Source organism: Meleagris gallopavo, chromosome 28, assembly GCF_000146605.3.
Source record: "Meleagris gallopavo isolate NT-WF06-2002-E0010 breed Aviagen turkey brand Nicholas breeding stock chromosome 28, Turkey_5.1, whole genome shotgun sequence".
Taxonomy (NCBI): Eukaryota; Metazoa; Chordata; class Aves; order Galliformes; family Phasianidae; genus Meleagris; species Meleagris gallopavo.
In genome coordinates, this window is record NC_015038.2 from 3,283,918 (window position 1) to 3,302,435 (window position 18,518).

The 18,518-nt window shown below is 46.1% G+C and overlaps 1 protein-coding gene across 2 annotated transcripts; it reads left to right on the top strand.

Annotated features, from left to right (window-relative positions):
- The first annotated feature begins 447 nt into the window (after positions 1 to 447).
- On the top strand, positions 448 to 18,471 carry C28H6orf89 (chromosome 28 C6orf89 homolog). Of its 2 annotated transcripts, XM_019623264.2 has the most exons (8): positions 448 to 1,357; positions 1,648 to 1,855; positions 3,101 to 3,266; positions 11,949 to 12,103; positions 12,365 to 12,504; positions 13,215 to 13,341; positions 13,909 to 14,032; positions 14,382 to 18,471. In XM_019623264.2, the coding sequence occupies exons 2-8, from the start codon at positions 1,667 to 1,669 to the stop codon at positions 14,465 to 14,467; spliced, it is 987 nt and encodes a 328-aa protein (XP_019478809.1). In that variant the 5' UTR covers positions 448 to 1,357; positions 1,648 to 1,666; the 3' UTR covers positions 14,468 to 18,471. The 2 variants fall into 2 exon arrangements, with proteins under 2 accessions (XP_019478809.1, XP_031412841.1); XM_031556981.1 differs by lacking the exon at positions 448 to 1,357 and having other exon boundaries at positions 1,385 to 1,855.
- The last annotated feature ends 47 nt before the right edge of the window (positions 18,472 to 18,518 follow it).

Consider the following 18,518-nt stretch of genomic DNA (forward strand, 5'->3'; position numbering starts at 1 on the left):
AGGCAAAAGTTTTGGCACGTAGGAGCAAGAGGAAGCTAAATAACCTGTCACACACTGGTTGCATTGTCAAGGCAACGTAAAAGCTGCGGGAGAAAAAAAGGCATTTAATATCATGCAGATGTCCTGGCTCTTTATTACATAAATGAAAGAGTTAGTAAAGCAGTGCATTGTTTTTATAGTGCTTGAGTGCACGCCATGTACTCTGCTGACCAGAGGAAAAGGTCCCTGCTTTGGGGAACTTACAGTCCATAATGATGTATTCACCAAACCTACTTCTGGGCAGCTTTGCCAGCCCATGGGGCTGCTCAGGTAGTGAGATCTGGGACAAATATTTGCACGAAGTGGAAGGAATGGTGGCAGAACAGGGTTGGGAGCTAATTAACCTGGCAATGCAGTGCAATATGTTCTTCTGTGCTTTGAGTTCAGTTTTTTTTTTTTGTATTCTTTTGTGTTTTTTTGGTATTCTGAAGCTGTAGTTAAATGTTTGACACTGCTGTTACTATAACATCTGATGTGAAGTGTCTGAGTAAGGTGTACAGGCAGCTGCTGACTAAACAAGGTGGGACTGTTCTTCAGCAAGATGGTTTTCCTGATCTGATTCACTGTGTGGCCACATAAATGTGCAAGAGCAGAACATGGATGTTCTTGGGATGAGTGAAGCAGTTGCAGAAGCTGGTAGTCCTGCTGGTTTTGATCTGTTTTGTTTTCCTCTGAAACAACATCCTAGCATTGCAGAAAAATATTAGAAGTGCTGTTGTTTGAGTTCTGGTTTGTAGAAACCCACAGTTTGGGGTGAAAATGCACAGAAATGCCTGTTCTGTGCAGGCAAATCTGCTCCTCTTGGTATTGCAGAGCTCTGCCTTTGTGGCAGACAAGGGGAGCAGCAGAGGAACAGATTTCTTTTTGTAGTGTCTTAACATTGACCACTCATACAAGCTTCCCTTTGAAATCTCTTTGGGAATCTTTGAGAAGTGAATTGCCATCAAGTGCCATTTAGTGTCTGTCTGTCTGTAGCTCACAACACAGTTTGTCCTGCATTTCTGCGTGTGGATGACCTGGAGGCAACCCCTCAGTGGGACACCAGAGCTCTCCTGCCTGCAGAGCGTGCTGCTATCTGATTACTGTTACTTAATAATCAGTTGGCCTGGACATTAGGTTGCGAAAATTTGAACAAATTGTAAACTGTTGAACTTTACCCTGCACATAGAGCTTATTTCCCTGCCCTCTTCTTATTGCTGACAGGGTATTTAATGAAAACAAATCTATGTTAAAACAAGCGACTACAATTAAGAGCAGGAGAGCTTGGCTTGGCTGCTGTCTGTGGTGGTCAGCTTTGTAGTGCTGGCTCTTGTACTTGGTAAGCAGTCGCTTTATGGGATGGATCATTTGGAACGGATGAATAAATAGAGTTTCACTGATTTCTGGGAAGTTCTATTCATTTACATAATCTGCAAATCTCCACTGGTTCTTTTGCTGTTAGGAAATTTTGCTGCTTCTTTCAGTCCCCTGAAGATACTGGCCCAGAAGAGATCATGAGGACTGCAGCTACGTTGTTTCTTTGTGTTCCTGGGATCTTTCTGCACCTGCTGGTGTGGAGATGGGTGACTGGAGTGTGCTTTCTGTAATGCATTGAGTCTCTCCCCACAGGGATTTTTCATCGGAGGCCATGGAGCTTTCAGCCAACGAGCTCAGCATCTATGACAAGCTATCAGAGACAATTGATCTGGTGAGACAGACTGGGCACCAGTGTGGGATGTCAGAAAAAGCCATCGAGAAATTCATCAAGCAGCTCTTGGAAAGAAATGAACCCCAAAGGGGCCCTCCCCGCTACCCTGTCTTAGTGGCCATCTATAAGGTAAGGCATCTCTGTGCATGCACAGCCCATTTGAAGCTCTAAGTTTTTCCCTTTGCATCCTGAGCCTTTTGTTTCCCATTGCATTTTCCAAGTTCTTTATTTAAGAAGATGTTAAGCATAGCTTCCTTCTTTCCTCCCATAAGCTGGTTTGAAAATAGAAGGCAATTGACTGAGATTAGGAATTACTCGTGTGAATTGAAAGTTGAACATGTCAACACCTCCCTCTCCTTAAATTATTAAAGAACGAAGTCTTTGGATTGATTTTTCAGGCAATGATTCCAAATGTCAGCACCCACGGTGGAAATGTGAGGAAGGAAGGAGATTGTTAAAGTTCAGGCTTGTGTGATAAAGGCATCCAAGTTCTGTTTCTGATTCTGTCCTGAGCATCCACCCATCTTTATTCTCCTTCTAGTCTACAAAATGAATCTACTGCCATGATGCTCGATGAGAGAAAAATGCTTGGAGAAACTAAACTAAAAGATGCTAAAAACTAAAACTAAAAAGCATTCCCAAGTGGGGGAAATAATGCTATTCTGTTAAGTAGGTAGGAGATGTTACAAGTATAAAGAACTTCTCAGTGATGTAATGTTCAGTGGTGCTTTAGTGTTGTCTTTGCAGAATCATCACAGTGGTTTCTACTTAGAAAAAATAATCATGCTGTTATCTTCCCTTCCTGTAAAAGCTGTAAAATGAGGCTGGAGAATGGGAAACTGGGGGCTTGAACTTCCATCTTGTCTTCTGGATTTTGCTGTTGGTTCACTCTGACTTTGTCTGTTGGGGAGAAATGCACGGTGTCATCTCTTGAAGGCTTCTTTGGGATTGTGGTGTGGGGGAGGGAGCTGCAAAAATGTTTCAAGGCTTGACAGATGTTTGCAAAAGGCTTTGAAAACCTTGTATAAGAGGTATGGTGGAAGTGCAGGCTTTCATTTGGTGAGGTGGGAGGAATCTGAACCATCTGTAAATGATCCTCTTTGCTTTGGTGCTGGTGAATAGCAGCACTGAAATAAATGGACAGAGCTGTGTGGCTCTGTTTTGAAGGCTGCTTAATTTTGGTTTTGGATAGCAATGAAACCGAGTGACATCTTTGTGTATGTAAATAGCACCACAGTTAGGTGAGGATCCACAGTGGAAATTTGGATGTTCATCTTACAGCGCACATCCTCAGCATTCAGAAGGTGTGTCCTGTGCTGAGGACACATCAGCTCACTGCAGTGTAATTAATTACGTGCCTGTTTGTTCTTGCAGGGCCTGCTCACACTGGGACTGGTCTTGCTAACTGTGTACTTTGTGATCCAGCCATACAGCCCGCTGCCACCTGAAACTCCACTCTCCAGATCCCACGCCTGGGGCTCCCTCATCGGTCACATCCGGCTGCTCTCTCTCCCTATTGCCAAGAAGTACATGCTTGAGAGTAAGGAAATCATTTTTCTTCTGTAACAGAAGCCTAGAAAGAAATACCAACTTAAATACCATCCACACAAATCACTTGAGTGTCTCCTTGGGCAACAAATAACAAATATGATATTGGATTGACACCATGGTTTTCCTTTTTCCTACCACTGTACTTAAAAATAGCAGCCAGAGTTCTAGCCAGGGCACTTTCCCTTCTATTCTCTGAGGCTGAAACTTACTTTATCTCTTCACTTCATGATTTTCTTCTTGCACTTTCTCGTTTTCTTGCAGTTCTTGGAGCCATGATGGGATAGCTATGCTGGGTAAATGTCACCTTTAGGTATACAAAACCAATTTGTCTTCATATTTGTTTACAAAGTGTAGAAAACCTCTACCTGTGACCTGGGCTTAAGAAAAAGTAGCTTTTGCCAAGTGGTATATTGGGAAAGGACTGTGGGCTCAGAGCCTACAGTGTTCACAGCAGCTAAAGTAACACTGGGTATAGTGTGTGTGAGGAAGCTAGATGGATCTGTCATGAGATGGTGCTGTCATGGGAGATGGTCATAACAGAAATGGAAAAGTGTGAGTATTTCTCATTCCCAGTTACCATTTCCACTGACTTAGGCTAGCACCTGGCAAAAGCCTGGGCTCTGTGAATTGTTTTCAGCAGGGCTGTGGCACAGTGCTGATCCTCTGTTGGCTCACTGTAAAAACAAACTCTAGTGTCTGTGCCCTCGGGTGGTTTATATTTAGCATGAGCAGCTCATTGTGTTGGAGCTCTCTGTTTGGGTCTGACCTTCCTGCTGTAGCTAAAAATGCCTCCCTGAAATGCCAGCACCATTCTCTATTCTCTCTCTGTGTCTCCCTGTCTTCCTCTGACGTATGGCTGGCTGTTCATTTGGGTTTGTATGGTTCAGCTGGGGTATCCCCACCGTTTGCTTCTTTCCTTACTCATTGGGATCTCTCAGAGGGAGGAAAAAACAAAGGTGAAGCAATGGCTCTGGTAGCCATTTGACACGAGTGGCCTGTTATCTGTCAGTGTTTACGTGAACACCCCTCTGCTTCTGTATGCAGAAGGAAACAAATGGAGACTTCTGTGCCCAGGCCTGGGCTACTGATGTGAAAACCAGCTGATCAGAAAACATACAAAGGGAACGTGAGGTTCTGGGAATCAGGATGTGAGGTGGTCGTTTAAATGCACATAAAATCCCTCATGCCTCCATGAGTTCTGGAAATCTCACAAGAGTAGGGGATCTTGTAAGTAGGCCTAGCATTTTCCATCTGAATAGAAGACACCATGCAAGGAGTCTGCACTGCAAAGGAAAAACACAGCCCAAGGACTCTTCTCTTGTTCTCTGAGTTGCTAGATTAATTTTCAGAGGAGCTGAGGCTGAAACACGGATGAAACTTCTTGTGCTCAGGCACCAGTACAAGTCCAGCTTGGGCTGTTGATGCTGAAAGCCACCCCTTAGCAGTTTGGAGGCCGCCCTGGCCCACCGGCGGTGCTGGCAGCCTTCCATTGGCTGCACAGCTTAAAGTGGGGTGGACAAAGCCTGGATGCAGCCAGGCTTGTGTGGGTGGCTCATTTCACTTCCTCTGGGGCAGACGGGGGCAGCCTGGCTGCGTGGGGCTGAGATCTGGGGCTGTGCTGTCCCTCCTGGGCCTGCTCTGGAAGCAGTTTTCCCGTTTCCAGGTTTGCAGGTTGAAGCCTGTTCCCTTGGTAGATGTGGGCTGGGCAGCCAGGTTTCCCCAAGAGCCCTAAATTAGTGTGATGACAGCACTTTGAGATGAGCAGGGGTGTGGGATGCTGCTCCTCCTCCCTCCAGCTCAGGGTGACCTACATTCCTCCTAACCTTCATCCTAGTCCCTTCTACTCCAGGAGCCGTGCTGTGGATGACAAGGGCTGCCTGTGCCAGTGGCTGTGGGAGGACCTTTGAGCCTTCACCTCACAGCCAAAGTGAAGAGTGCAGTGTGTGCAAAGCTGTGTCTGTTGCATTCGGTTTGTAGGATTGGGTCCAAAGTAAATTTCCTCTTTGACTGTCTTTCTCTTCTGCTCCTTGCCTTCTTTATCCCTCAGATCAATTCCCACATAAAAACTAATGCTCCCACCCTTTGTGTCTTCAAGGCCAACCCTATATCTTTGGGTTTGGCCCCCGTGCCTCTGTTTCAGCTGTTTTCCCAAGGTTAGGAACCAAAGTCCCTTTGGTTGGGGTAAGGTTGTACACAGATGTGGTTTGCATTTACTCTTCCTGACCTCGTGTTTATGCAGAGCTTGTGAAAACCCCAGTGCTGGGTCACACTGCCTGCTCTGGGCAGGGTGAGTGCCTCTCACCACGTGAGCATTTTGCTTTCTGCTGGACAACTGAGTGCTTCACATTGCACCTATCCCCAGGGAGGTGGGAGATTTGCTGACCTTTGGGATCTATGTTTTGTAAGGAACACTGAATTTGAACAGGCATTTGGGTTAACACAGGATTTCCCAGAGAAAGCAGGGCCTGTGTAACCTGGATTCGTTTCTTTTTTCTGAATATTCTGGGATGGAGAAGTTGCTCTATCTGTGTTTCAGTTCTCTCCCTTTGAAGTAGGGCTACGAGTGCTTCCTTTTCCCTTGCAAGTGTTAGGAGGAAGTGCAATAAACTCCTTGAGTGTGTAGTAATAGGTGAGACACTACATATTTATCAGTGCTTCTTCCCTTTGTGATGCAGTGTGACATCTTTATGGTTTTTTTGATACCTAAATATGAATTTAGGTGTCATGTTGGTAACTGTTCCCTGCCAACCACACAGAACAATGGTGTGGATGAGCAGAGCATGAATTGTTCTTACATTATCTCGTATGTCTGCCAAAGTATGCTAAGTCCTTGCAGCTCAGAAACCTTGTCAGTGGTGAGTAGGCTCTCATCCAACAGTGTGAGCATTTACAGGAGTTGTTACCAGCATGTGATGACCTAAAGGAATAGCCAGCTTTGCTTCTAATAATGAGACCCTGTCCTGACCAAATATATCCTACACTGTTCAAAATCAGCTGCATAAGTAGCTGCTCATCACCTCAAAAATCAGATGCAAGCATATTTGTAGCTCAGTTTTAGAAAAGTGATCCTGTGCAGTTATCCCCAGCTGAGAGATGACTCCTTGTGTTTAAAAACTCCCTTTTGCATAGTCCAGAAGGGCTAGAAAACGTTTGTTAGCTTTATTCATAATCTGTTTCAGAGAAATGAGCCCTGCAAGAGGAGCTGTGTTTAAGCAACACCTTGTAAATGGCATGTCAGTATCACACTGGGGGGCCTGTCAGGTGCCTTCAGGTGCCTCTGAGCTCTTTGTGGGGATGGGTCACAGCAAGCTGGGTTACTGGGGCTGCTCAGCTGGGAGAAGACAGCAGCCTCTGCCTCTTGGCTGGCTACCTTCAATTTGGCTCCAGGCTTGCCTTGGCACCTGGCCAGGCTCTGGCTTCTTTCTGGACTTAACCCTTTGCAGGCAGCCTGCGATGGGCCAACCACTACCAGATTTCTCTGTGTTCCAAGTTTGTTGTCTCCCCTCTTATTGTAGCCCTGAAGCATGTTTATCCTTGGCTCAGCTCCATGCAAAAAGGGAGCATCCAGCATGCCTGTTTTACCTGAGGGAGAGGTTCTGCTTCCTGAGCTCAGTGTGGACATAGAATCTAAGCATTCAGTCTGCCTTTCTCAGGAGGTTTTGCAGCCCACGCTGCATCTGACCTGCTGTGTTCACTGATCTGTGAGCCCAAGGAGCATGGATCTGCTGTGAATGAAAGCTTTGAACAAGAAAGCTGCTTGGGACACAAAGTAGGGTCTGATTTCTAACTTGCTCATCTTAATGGTCTAATCACTATACTGCCCTTCTTTCCTGCCTTCAGCACAGCCCTCTCATCTTGCTCACAATGGATTTTTTTTTTTTTTCCTTCCTAAAGAAAGTGCATTTTGTCTGTTCAAGCTCTTTTGCTCTTCTATTTGTGCATGCACTCATGTTCCCACTTCAGTGGCTTGTGCATGTTGAGCTGTATGTGAGCATGACATGGATTGCAGACAGGGCTGCTTCCAGCCCCGTGCAGCTGCCCATTTATCTGATCTGTGTGTATGCAAACATCCTTTTATAACACAACCTGAAGCAGACCAGCAGACACCTGTGTTGGCTCATTCAAAGGAGGATTAAAAAAAGGCTGATGTTGCAGTGCAGTGAGATGCCAAGCTGTTTTCAAATGCTGCCTTACTTTGGCCTTGGTTCAGCCAGTGGAATGTTTATTTGGATTTGCTGATAGTAAACTAACTCCAACTAACTGGCAATCCACAACACGAAGAACTCTTCCTGTTGCTTTTGTATTTTGCTGTCTTCAGAAGTTCTTGTCTCCTTGTTTGCAAAGTGAATTCTCATTTTGGTTTACTTCCCAGCAAAGAGGGACTGTGCCATGTACAGCCTGTTGCAGAGGCATGTAGCAGAGCTCTGCTTGCCCTGGTGGTGACATGGGCATGTCAGACCTTCTGCAGACTCAAGTGTCAGACAGGTGGGAGCAGCTGAGAGGGATCTGCTTCAAAAGCATACTGTTCCTCCAGGCCAGACACTGCCAGAGCAGCACAGGGCACAGAACCAGAGGTGCAGGTTGTGGTGGGCAGCTTCATCCCTGCCTTCAGTTTTGTATATTGGTAGGTGAAGATTTTTCCTGGAAGTGATGCTCTTTCGTCCCCCAGGACTGTGAGTTCCTCTTGGGCTGGGCTGAGCAGACTTGATTTCACAATGGCTTGTTGGATCAAAATAATTTTTGTGCTTCATTGGAGATTGACTAATCATCCTTTGGTTGTTTGACCAGCCGTTACCCATTAGTGACATGAGGGAGTAGTTCTTTGAGCTGTTGATTTTTCACTCAGTTCAAAAATAAGGGTTTATTAACGCATTTACTTGTAGCTGTTATTTTGTTGCTGGCTTTTCCTAAAAAGGCTACAAAGCAAGCTGGGAGTTACTTTCTCCTCCAGGCTTTAGCGTGTTCAAAATGGAGCTACAGAAGTGTTCAATGTGAGAAGGAGGTGAGGATCTTGTGCTGAACAGGGACCCTTGTTGTGTATATTTAAAACCTCACTGTGATGCTTTCCTTGATCAGGACTTCTGCACTACAACTAGCAAGCATTGTTTATGACTTATTTGGGAACCTACCAGTTTAGCCTGACTTCAAATTGATATATAATAATGAATTGATGTCTGTGAACTCCTTCGATTTTTTAAAATATAATTTTAATTTCCCATTAAGTCTGGGAAAGAGTGCACAGTGATAAGCTTGCTGCTGAAGGAGATACGAGCTGTTTACTTGAGGAGTGTGTATCTATAAGTCTGCAGAGATCCCAACGCAGCTGGAGGCCATTCTTGACTCAGAACCAAGGACAACCTGACCACAACCTGGTGGGGGGCCAGCAAGCTGTGTCCACACCTGCAGTTCTGCATACAGAAAGGTTTATGTTTGCAGCACTTTGTTAGGGTCCGAAGCTGCTCTTGACTCCACGTGTCTTGCTGGAGCAAAAGCTTTCCCTGCTAGATGGTTTCCCTCTGAACCACTGCACTAGCAGACTGATACTGGCCTCCTGTGTGGACCCTTAAGAGAGCAGGGCTGTTGCTGAGGCCTCACTGCTGCTCTCACATCTATGTGGGCAAGTTTCCATGAGTTTTATTGCTTCAGTGCCGTGGGCAGAAGCAAGGCCAGGTCTTCTCAGTAACCTCAGAAGATCCAATGTGATCGTCCCCACCCTGCATCTCTGGGGCTGTGCACACACACACCCCTCTGTAGATCTAGGGACAGCCAAAAAGCTTGGGAGATCCTCTGGAAATGGCCAAGTAGGGCGGGGTGCACATGTTAAACTGATTGTAAATTGAAAATTATTTCTCCGCATAGTGGAAAGTACAGCCATAAACTCCTGCCAGCATTAATCATAGATGTGTTTTAAGGGAAGTTATCTCTTCATCTGTGCTATGCTGGCAGCTGGAAGTCCACAGCCCTGGTGCTGCTAGGACCTATCCGGGCGCAGGGGAGAAGACAGCCCTTGTTCTGCAGAGCTAATGAAGAACAAAAGATATTGGGTGAGTGTGATCAATGGGAGCTGAGCTTCTGTGTACAAATTGAAAGCTGCTCCTCCAAGGGCGATGAGAAAGCACAAGTGCAGAGGAGAGGTTCTCTGGGACTGGCCCACACTCGTGTCACGTAATGGGCAGTCAGTGTGTCACTGCTACAGCTGCTTCCCTGCTGCCAGACTCCATAGGGATAACTGCACACGCCCAGCACTTCAGTGTTTGCATGTGAGTGGATGGGACCATCGTGTGACGGCTGCGTGGAGATGGAGAGTGCGTCTTTCAGTATCCATGCAGGCTGTGTGTGCACAGACAGTTTGCTTGGCTTAAACCAAAATAATCCCCCGGGGTGTCTGGGCAGGGTGATAATGTAAAAGGAATGCAGGGAGTGTAATCAAAAGGGAAGAATAAGCATCCTTGGTAAACCTCCTGCTCTGGTCCCCAGTGTGCAGTTGCGTGCCCTCTCCTCTATGTGAGGTCCCATCTCCCTCCCTCCCTTGGAAGGGCAGGCCCTCCATGCTGTTCATACTTGTCATGCCAGTCACACACGTGCTGGTGCACAGACTAACACCCTCAACAATCAATCTAAAAGATTAATTACAAAAAAAAAAAAGAGTCCCACAGTCCCACTTGCAGCATTTGAAATGCGTCTCAACTGTGCCCTGCTAGGGTTATTCATGGGGAAAAGAAATAACCTCCTGAATCAAGCAATTGAGAATGCAAATATCCCAGCCTGGCTCAAAGGAGGAATCAAGCTCTGTACTGTCAAAGCTGATTAGCATCCAGCTATGTGGGGTGCTGCCTTGAGACCTGGGAGAGAATTTTGGGACGTCTGAGCTTAAAGCTTTGGGATGAGCTCTCTGAGTTTTGCAGAGAAACAGATGATAGTGGTGTTGCTCTCTGCATCATGACAGACTATAAGATATGTTTTCTTGTTCTCTTCGTGGTGACTGCCCTTCCTCTGGAGAGATCTTTCAGCCTTTTGTTTCTCATTGCTGACCAGCTGTTTTTTGTGAGTTGAGTTTTTTGTAGTAAAACTGAAGCTTTCTACAGCCGGTGGAACAAAGATTTTCTTTTTTCTCTTGTGAGCAGGGAGGGAAAATGCTTTGGAACAGTTTCTCATGGGAGTGGGACTTCTGCTTGCAATGAAGTTTTTACACTTTGTTTTTCCTTTCTACTCCTTTCCCTAAAACCACCATAGATGCTTCCTCCAGCAGGACTGCAGATTGCATCCTGATCCCTTCCCATCCACATCGCAGCAGTAGGCAGGGAAAGAGCAGCGTGTGTGGTTTGATTGGAGATATTCAGAGGGAAAAAAGCAAAATGAATCCCAATCGTCTCCTTCCTGTAACACCCCAGTGAGCCTACAACCCCCCCGTGACATTACTCTTTGTCTGCTGCAGATGTCAGAGGGAAAAACGAAGCAAATGCTTTGCTATTAAATGATATTCATCAATTATGAGCTGTAAGCAGGAGTGTTAGCATGGCTGGATGCCACAGTCATGACACCACGCAGGGTGCAGGCCTGAGGAGCTGCTGTGCATCACTTCTCAACCATTTTGCAGACAGGCTTCACTGTCTCCTCTTTCTCTCTCCTATCTCATCCACTCTGTTTCCCTGGGTGTTCTGCAGCAATGTCCGGGAGGCATGAGCTGTTTTGACATGTGCTGGCACTGCGGGGAGGGCTGGACCTGCTGTGAAGACAGATCTCTGGACTCCTCATCTGAGGCGTGTCCAGGGCCTCGGGTTGCCCTAACCCACCCTGACAGATCAGGTGTTTGGGTGGATTTGCTGCATCTGCCCAACTTCAGCATCTCCCTGTAGGACTGAGGTTGTAACGCCGTGGCTGTCACTGCCACTAAATCAGAGCTGTGCCTTCCTGGCATGCTGGTTGCAGCTGTGGATCCCTTAACACAGAAATACATGGGATGTTCAGCAGTATTTCCCCTCGTCCTGTTTGTTCAGTACTGCAACAAGTCACTTCTGTGAAGATTTACTTGCTCTTCTGTGCTGGGAGTGCTGCAAGTTGGAGGAGGGAGGTGAGCTATAGAGGTCAAGTAATGGTTTCACTTAAAACCTGTGGTTTTGAAGATACAAACATATGCAGTGTTCACTGCAGGCCAGTTCAGCAAGTTTCTGAAGCTTAAAATGGAAATGGCAGTAGTGCAGGGGGAAATTGTCAAGTTGTTGCACATATTGCCAAGTTTTTCCTGATATTGGGACTTTTCTCCCCATTTTATCTACAAGTCAGTGCATGAGAGGAAGGAACACATCAGCACCACGTCTTGGTGAAATCCCACATTTCCCAGCAGCATCTGCACGTCACAGATGGCAAACTTTGCCCAGGACAGAGTCTTTCTGAGCTAATGCAGATGGAAAGGGGAGGGTTGTGGTTTCAAGGATGTGTTAACAGGTCTGTGGCACCAACGCTGACTGTTAGAGTTACTGTTTTCAATGTGGAGTTCTATTTTTGTCTTCTGGGTGTCTTTTTGATAAATGTTTGGATTGTTTTGAACAACTTACAGGCATTGGAAACTCTCCCTGTTTCATCTTAGGAATAATGAGTTTATCATCGAGTTTATCTCCTTTCTATTTTGTTTTTCATCTAATTAAGCTCATCTCTCTTGTTTCCTCTCAAGAATGCCAGGACTGGTGGGCAGCTGGTTGCAGACAAAACACTTCTACCCTTCCTGCAAACTGCACAGCATGTTCTACTGTGAAAAGCCTTCAGATTGTGACAGACATCGGGAAACTATCAGAAAAACTCCAGAGGTCTCAGCCTTTTCTAATCAAGGTAATACCTGGATTCATAATTCATAATTAATTGAGGTAGAATGTACACCTAAGAATACATTTAGACCAAATTTAAATATGTCATGAGGGTGAAGAGCTGTCTGCATCCTTAGCAAGTTGTTCCTCTGATTAATTACCATTGTGGTTGGACACATAGCAAACTTGGTGACTGTCACTCTTGGATGTGCTTCAATGGATGGAAATGGGAGAGGGGAGAAATCCTCAGTACACAGCTTTTTATTTTGTTTCTGTCTTGTTTAAGACAGGACAATCTCTCTCCTATGAAGAACTAAAGCACTTTCAGTCCCAGGATCCTGAACTGGCAAAGATTATAATAGAAGAAAATTCATCTGAACTGTGGAGCTGCCTCCCGAGACAGAGCTTCCCATTTTTCCTTCCTTGGTGGGTCAAAGATGAAACCATCCAGGTGATGGATGTGTCCATCTGTGCTGCAGGGCTGCACAGGCTTTGCCTGTTTTGCTTTAACAGGAGGGAAGGGGAAGAGATGTGGGTTACAGACTTGTGTCTGCCTGCTGACTCTGACTTGATCCAAGCAGAGCATTTATGCACTAAAAATGAAGCTCTGCATGCTGTGGCTTCATGCATGATAACAATATCCCAGTGACTGCTTGGTCCTGTTCTTCAGGCCATGTGTTAATCATTTGGGCAGTGGTCTGATCACTTGTGGCAACTGATTTGCATTTTTAATAACCTCTGGAAAGTCCTCCACTGTCTCTATTGACTGAGAAGAGGTACCATGACTTTTGCAAAGCCAGGGAATCCTGCAGGATAATGGGATAATTCAAAGGGAAGAGGGGAAGGAAATTGTTTAGGTATCCACAGTGTGTTTGTTCCCTGTTTATATCGTCCTGCTGCACGTACTAAAAGAGCTTAGGTTAAGAATCTGGGAAGACAAATTTTACTCCTAAGTGATGCTTGTGCTCTTATCTTCTCTGGTCTGCCCCATCCAAAAACAGACTAGTCTGCCAGCATCTGTGTTTATCAAGCATCAGTGTTTGTGAACAATTTTGTTCTCAGAAGTATTACCATAATGTGATCTTTCTGGAATACAATGTTCTTCTTGTTGGACTTTTTTCACTTTTATTTTTTAGGAACAGGTCTGTGAACAGAACTCAGATTCTGCAGGAATTTTTCCCTACTTCCTCCTTGCTGTCTTTTCCCAAGACAGTCTCCCTAGAGAACTGCTTTCTCATCCGCCATCCAGATTTGGGGAATAAGGTGAGAAATTCATCCTGGAGCCATTGTCTCCCTGACTGTGAGTTGTCCTTCAGAAGCTCTAGGCCTTTTGGGATCTTCAGTTCTTTCCACTGCTGTGTGATGTGGCATCTCAAGGTTGCTGTACCCCCCAGAACTGGGGAGAAAGCATGTTGTGTCTACTAACGTGCTGCTGGGACACTGTGTCCACCTCCCTCAGCAGTTAGAAATGCCTATGAGGTGTCCCAGCTCCTCACATTTATGTCCTGGTCTGTGTGCACAGTTGGGCACAATTCATTTGAGAGGCACTTTTTGGGGGTTGTTCCTGGTAGTAAGTTCTACCCATTTGGGGATACCTGCGATGGGGGCACATCACAGAAATGAGTGCTTCCAGCCTGATCTTTGTTTCCATGTGAGGTTTGTGGAGGAACTGCCTTGGGAGGCTTTGTCATCTCTCTGGTATCTGAGGGAGCAGCGAACCTGTAGTTTGTGCTGTTTCACCTTGTTGCAGGGCAGTAGCTTGCACTTGTTTAACCAGACAGATTCAAGAAAAGCTGGCAAGGCTTCTGAAATATTTTTCTCTCTTCCTAGAGCTACAGTTTGCACAGCCTTTTTGTTGTTGGAAGTGGACAGCTCACCCTGACTGTTGTACCTCTGGACAAGTGCAGAGGACACTGTGAGATGTTCAAGGTGGATCTGGAAGCTGGAGATTTGGGTGAGTACCTGTGCTGTAATCTGCAGGCTCTGGGAGCTGGGTTTTTCACAGCTGACAGTGTGTGCCCGTAGTGAGTGTTTGTAGCAAGACAGAAGCATGGTGATTTTGGGCTGGAATTCATGGCCTGGACTACAACTGCATGTCATGAGATGCTCAGTGTAAAGATTCCTAACACTGAGCTATAGGGGCTACACAAGACACAGTGCTCTGCTGGGTATTACAAACCCAGCGTGCCACTGTGGACAGGGGCTCAAAGAGCTTCTGTGTGTCCTCTTCCCTTCGAGGGAAAGGCAAGCAGTCGTTAGGAATGAATTGAACTAATGATGCTTCTTCATTGCATCTCCCAAAGGTTATGCCAGCATGGATTACTGGACGATGAGCTTTGTGGCCAAAGGGACAGAGCCGGCGGTTGTTTGTTATGGAGCTGCTAGCTAAGGACTGTGGCATAGGAAAACAAGCTACTTCCAGGCAAGAAGACTTTCAGCTTTGAAGCCAAGGCAACATCTTGAAAACGATAGAGTGGGGCAACTGTGACAGGCAGCTTTGCCACCCTGCATGTTTACAGTGTTAAAAAATGACTGTTGTCCTGACCCTTGAGGTAATTCTTTGCCTTTTCTCAGATGTATTTTTGGAGAAGCTCAAGCTATTTATGACCTTTCCTGTCCCCTCAGGTAAGCTCTGGGCTGGCAGCAAGGGTTTTTTCCAGGAGCAACAGAAGGGTTTCTCAGGATGAGATTAATCTTGTGTCCTTTCTGGATTTATGGCACTTCTGAAACTTCGAGGGGGGGGAGGGAACACTGGGAGTGGAGGCTGTGTGTGACATTTCTGTATACATTCCTCCTGGGGAGGAGGTTTGAAGCCTGACATGTCAGGCCATCTCTATAAAGGGAATGAATTGACATATCCCACCTCCACCCCATCTCTCTCACACGTGTAGCTGTGGGCCTCAGCAGTGTGCCCTGCATCGCCAGCCTCAGCTCTGTGCTTCTGGGCTCACACAAGCACTGCAGCCTCAGTGCAGAGAGCCTCACTCACCACACCATTCTTGTACCAAATTAATCTGTTCAGACCTCTGTGATCTCCTGCAGCTCTCTATCAGCAGGCTGGAGGTGAGTCAAACTGTGACTGTGCTTTCTTCCCCGCTGCTTTTCCTACAACAAAAATGCAGGTTTCTGTGAGGTGCTGAGAGTGCAGCAGTAGTTCTGTTTGGAGACAGGGCTGGATGCAGAGAAGCTCTCTGCAAGATCATCTTTTGATTGTGCACCTGAGACGTCGGGGTTCATAGATCCCTTGCTTTGAGGTACTGCCTGTGTTCCCAGCCCAGGCTACCTGTGGGAGCACCAGAAATTTTCCATGTCCCTAGCTTTTTTTTTTGCTTTTTTTTTTTTTGGTCATCAATTTCTTCCAGACCTGAAACTTTGTCTTCAGAATGAATGTTGGTTTTTCCTGAGTCTGTTCCAAGCTGCCTTCGCATGCTTCCTGTTGCTTGAGCAACTGCTTTATCCAGTGCCCTGAGAGAGGCTTGGTTTCAGTGTTTGCAGGCTGCGGATGCTGCTGTCCCTTCCAAGTTTGATCCTTTGGGTCTGTTCCTGCTGCTGAAGATCATTTACAGATGTGTCAGGCTGAACTCATAGGCCAGGGCTGGGGTTCAGGACATACTCTCACACTTGTTAATATGGAATTGGGAGGGGTTTTGTTTGAAAGCAAGTTAAACTCCGCTCTCAGGAGCAAGAACCTTTTCCTCTGTAAATATTTTAGATATACTTAAAATGATAGATTGGAAAAATGTCTACCCAGCCTTTGTTTTTGAACAAGAGCAGGCACATGGGAGCAAATGTCTTAGTAATCTTATTAAGGGCTGACTGCAGCTGCCAAGTGGGATGACCACGTCTGGCTCCTGCACAAGGATAAGGCAGAGGACAGTTCCTGCTCCAAAGAATTTAGCCTGAGAGAATGTAGTCTGCATCACAAACATTTCTCTGCATAACCCTTGTTTTTCCTCCTGTAAGCTAGTGAGAACAGCCCCAGCACTTGTGTTAGTCTGTGTGTTTGGCCTTTCACACTGGACCAATGTGCTCCAGGTCCAACAGAACTGAAGGAGGCTGACTCTGAACAGAAAAAGACTAATTTAATTTGTAGTAAAATATTAAAGGGAATTGGATTAATCAGACTTCTGTTAATATTGTTGATGCTTGGGGTGTGTTTTACCCTTGTGACACAACATGCAATCTTGTACATGCCAGCACACACACACACACACCACCCCTCTCCCTCTCCTTATAGCCTGGATCTTAGTTAATGGAAATTCAGGAGATCAGTGATGCTGGAATTAGGGCCCATGTAGTGACTGTTGCTATTTACACTTTGGCAGCTTCTCAAGTCAAATTCAAAGATTGACAAGGTTACCTCACCTCTCACTGTTTTTGTACCCGGTCCATTCTGTAACACATTGGTTGGAGGTGCACGTGGAAAGGACCTGCTGGGCCCATGCTGCTGGGATTGAGGGCGATTTGGTGATGCAGTTACTTCTAAGCACCCTTGAATGAAACTTTTAAAAGAGCTGCGGAGACAATGAGTGTCTGTGAGATGCCTGCATTTTGAGTGTCACACTTAAGCCGTTGTGGCTGTCTGGATCCTTTGGGGAAAAAAGCAGAGAAAATGGATCTATTTAAGTCGCTGTTTACACTGGGGGAAGGGGGGACTCTAGGGTAAGTTTGTGCCTACTTAGCAAAATGCTCTCACGTGTTGCTTCCCCACTGCTCAGTGTTACAGCTGGTTGGCCAGGAGATGGTGGATCTGGACTTGTTGGCAGATTAGCTTTCCAAGTGCATTTTATGGTCTCTGCATAAAGTTTCCAGATCTGCGTCTAGGTGATACATTGCATATGTCCCAACCTTACTCCCTTTGGAGTTTACATCATTTGTTTTTAAACTTCCAGTATATTTTCTCTTCCTTTTCCAAGAGCTGTAAGGAATTAGCTGCTAAGCAGAAACAGGAGGGCAATTCTCTTGCTGATAAAGAGCTGATTTTGGCCACAGCTGCTGCTGAGTGCAGAGCCTCAATCTGTAGTGCAGCTTCTCGAGTAGCTGCTGTTGTCAGTTGCCAGAGGAGCAGTGCTAACACCTTCCACACTGCAGCACAGGCAGGGAGCCGGGCACCAACAACTCGGAGGTGAGGCCAAAGTGGCAAAATTCAGATGGCCAAAAAGAGGTTTGGACACTTTGGCCACGTGGCTGCAACTGAGCCCTGGCCATCTTCCCTATCTGGGGCTTCACAGAACCTCACCTCACCGTAGAGCAGGCAGCTCCTAGCGAGCTGCTGAGCCTGGTGCAGAATTGAGGGGAACGTGTCTGTTTTCTCAGCTATCAAGAGATTGCAACAACAAATGTGATTGGATGAGTCACAGCGTGTGTGTCGTGGTCTCTCTTGCCTCTAGCTTTGTTTTGGCACTTGTGCACCCTGCTTTGGGTAACACCCCACTTCCCATCCTAGCCAGCCCAGCTAGTAAATGTGTGCATCCTTATTCTTAACATTTCCATGCTTCAGAACTCTTTGCCTATGAGCTGGGAGAGAGGGATTTCTATTCACCTGACATCCCAGAGGTTGCAAAGCTTCTCCGAAGTCACACCAGTGAGGCACTGAGAACTTGGTGGGCAGAAGTGTGGAAGGGCCATTTCTCTGCTCCTTGAGCTGGAGAGATGGGATGCTGGACCTTGGGATGGTTGTGCTTTAAAGCTGGTTTCCAAAAGCAGGGTCATTGACCATTGTTCTGAGTCCTGAACTCAAGGAGGAGCAAGGAGCGTTGTTTCCTTCAGTACCAGGAAATCAGCATCACTTCTAGGGGCCAAGCTGACAGTTTCTATTGATTGTTTTCTGTCTATCTCTGCTGATCCCAGCACCCAGCTGCCTTTCTAGGCTCAGGTTTCCTGGGCCTTTGGCTTCTCCTGCTGTAAGGATCTGGCAGGGAAGCTGGTTTTACTGCAAGGAGCTGGGCTGGCTCAAAGCACCTCCCTTCTGTCCCTGGTTTTGTAGCAGCAAGCCCAGCTCACGGCGTGGGAACTCCCTAAGTGAGAAGAGGTGTCCTCTTTGCAAATTCTGTTTGTAGAGCCATGTGTTTTCCCCTTCAGGAAACTAATTCTCATAAAGCATAGGTTTCATGTCCTGCTGAGTTAAATAAGGGAGATGCTGGTCTTCCCCTTTACTTTTGAAGATTCAAACCAATGGCAGGTGATTTATTTTTTGTGCTGTAGGGAGGGGGAGGCAATATAAAGGCTCAGGGGTGCAGGGAAGTAAAGCTATATATGCATAAAGACTGTTTCAGTGCTGAACACTATCAATTCAATGGTGGATTAAAAGAAAAAGAATGTAAATATGCAATTGATGCAGAATTTTATGGATGGTCATAATTTAATATATTGAGAACTCTGTAAATACTTGGGAAAAAAAAAGTCTGTAAAGTGTGTAAATAAATGAGATTTGTATGTAA

Bases quoted from the DNA above. Each gene is read 5' to 3' on its own strand.
- C28H6orf89 (XM_019623264.2), top strand. From the start codon at position 1,667: ATGGAGCTTTCAGCCAACGAGCTCAGCATCTATGACAAGCTATCAGAG. The intron at 12,505-13,214 runs GTGGGTCAAAGA...TTTATTTTTTAG, and splicing joins TTCCCATTTTTCCTTCCTTG to GAACAGGTCTGTGAACAGAA. The intron at 13,342-13,908 runs GTGAGAAATTCA...CTCTCTTCCTAG, and splicing joins ATCCAGATTTGGGGAATAAG to AGCTACAGTTTGCACAGCCT.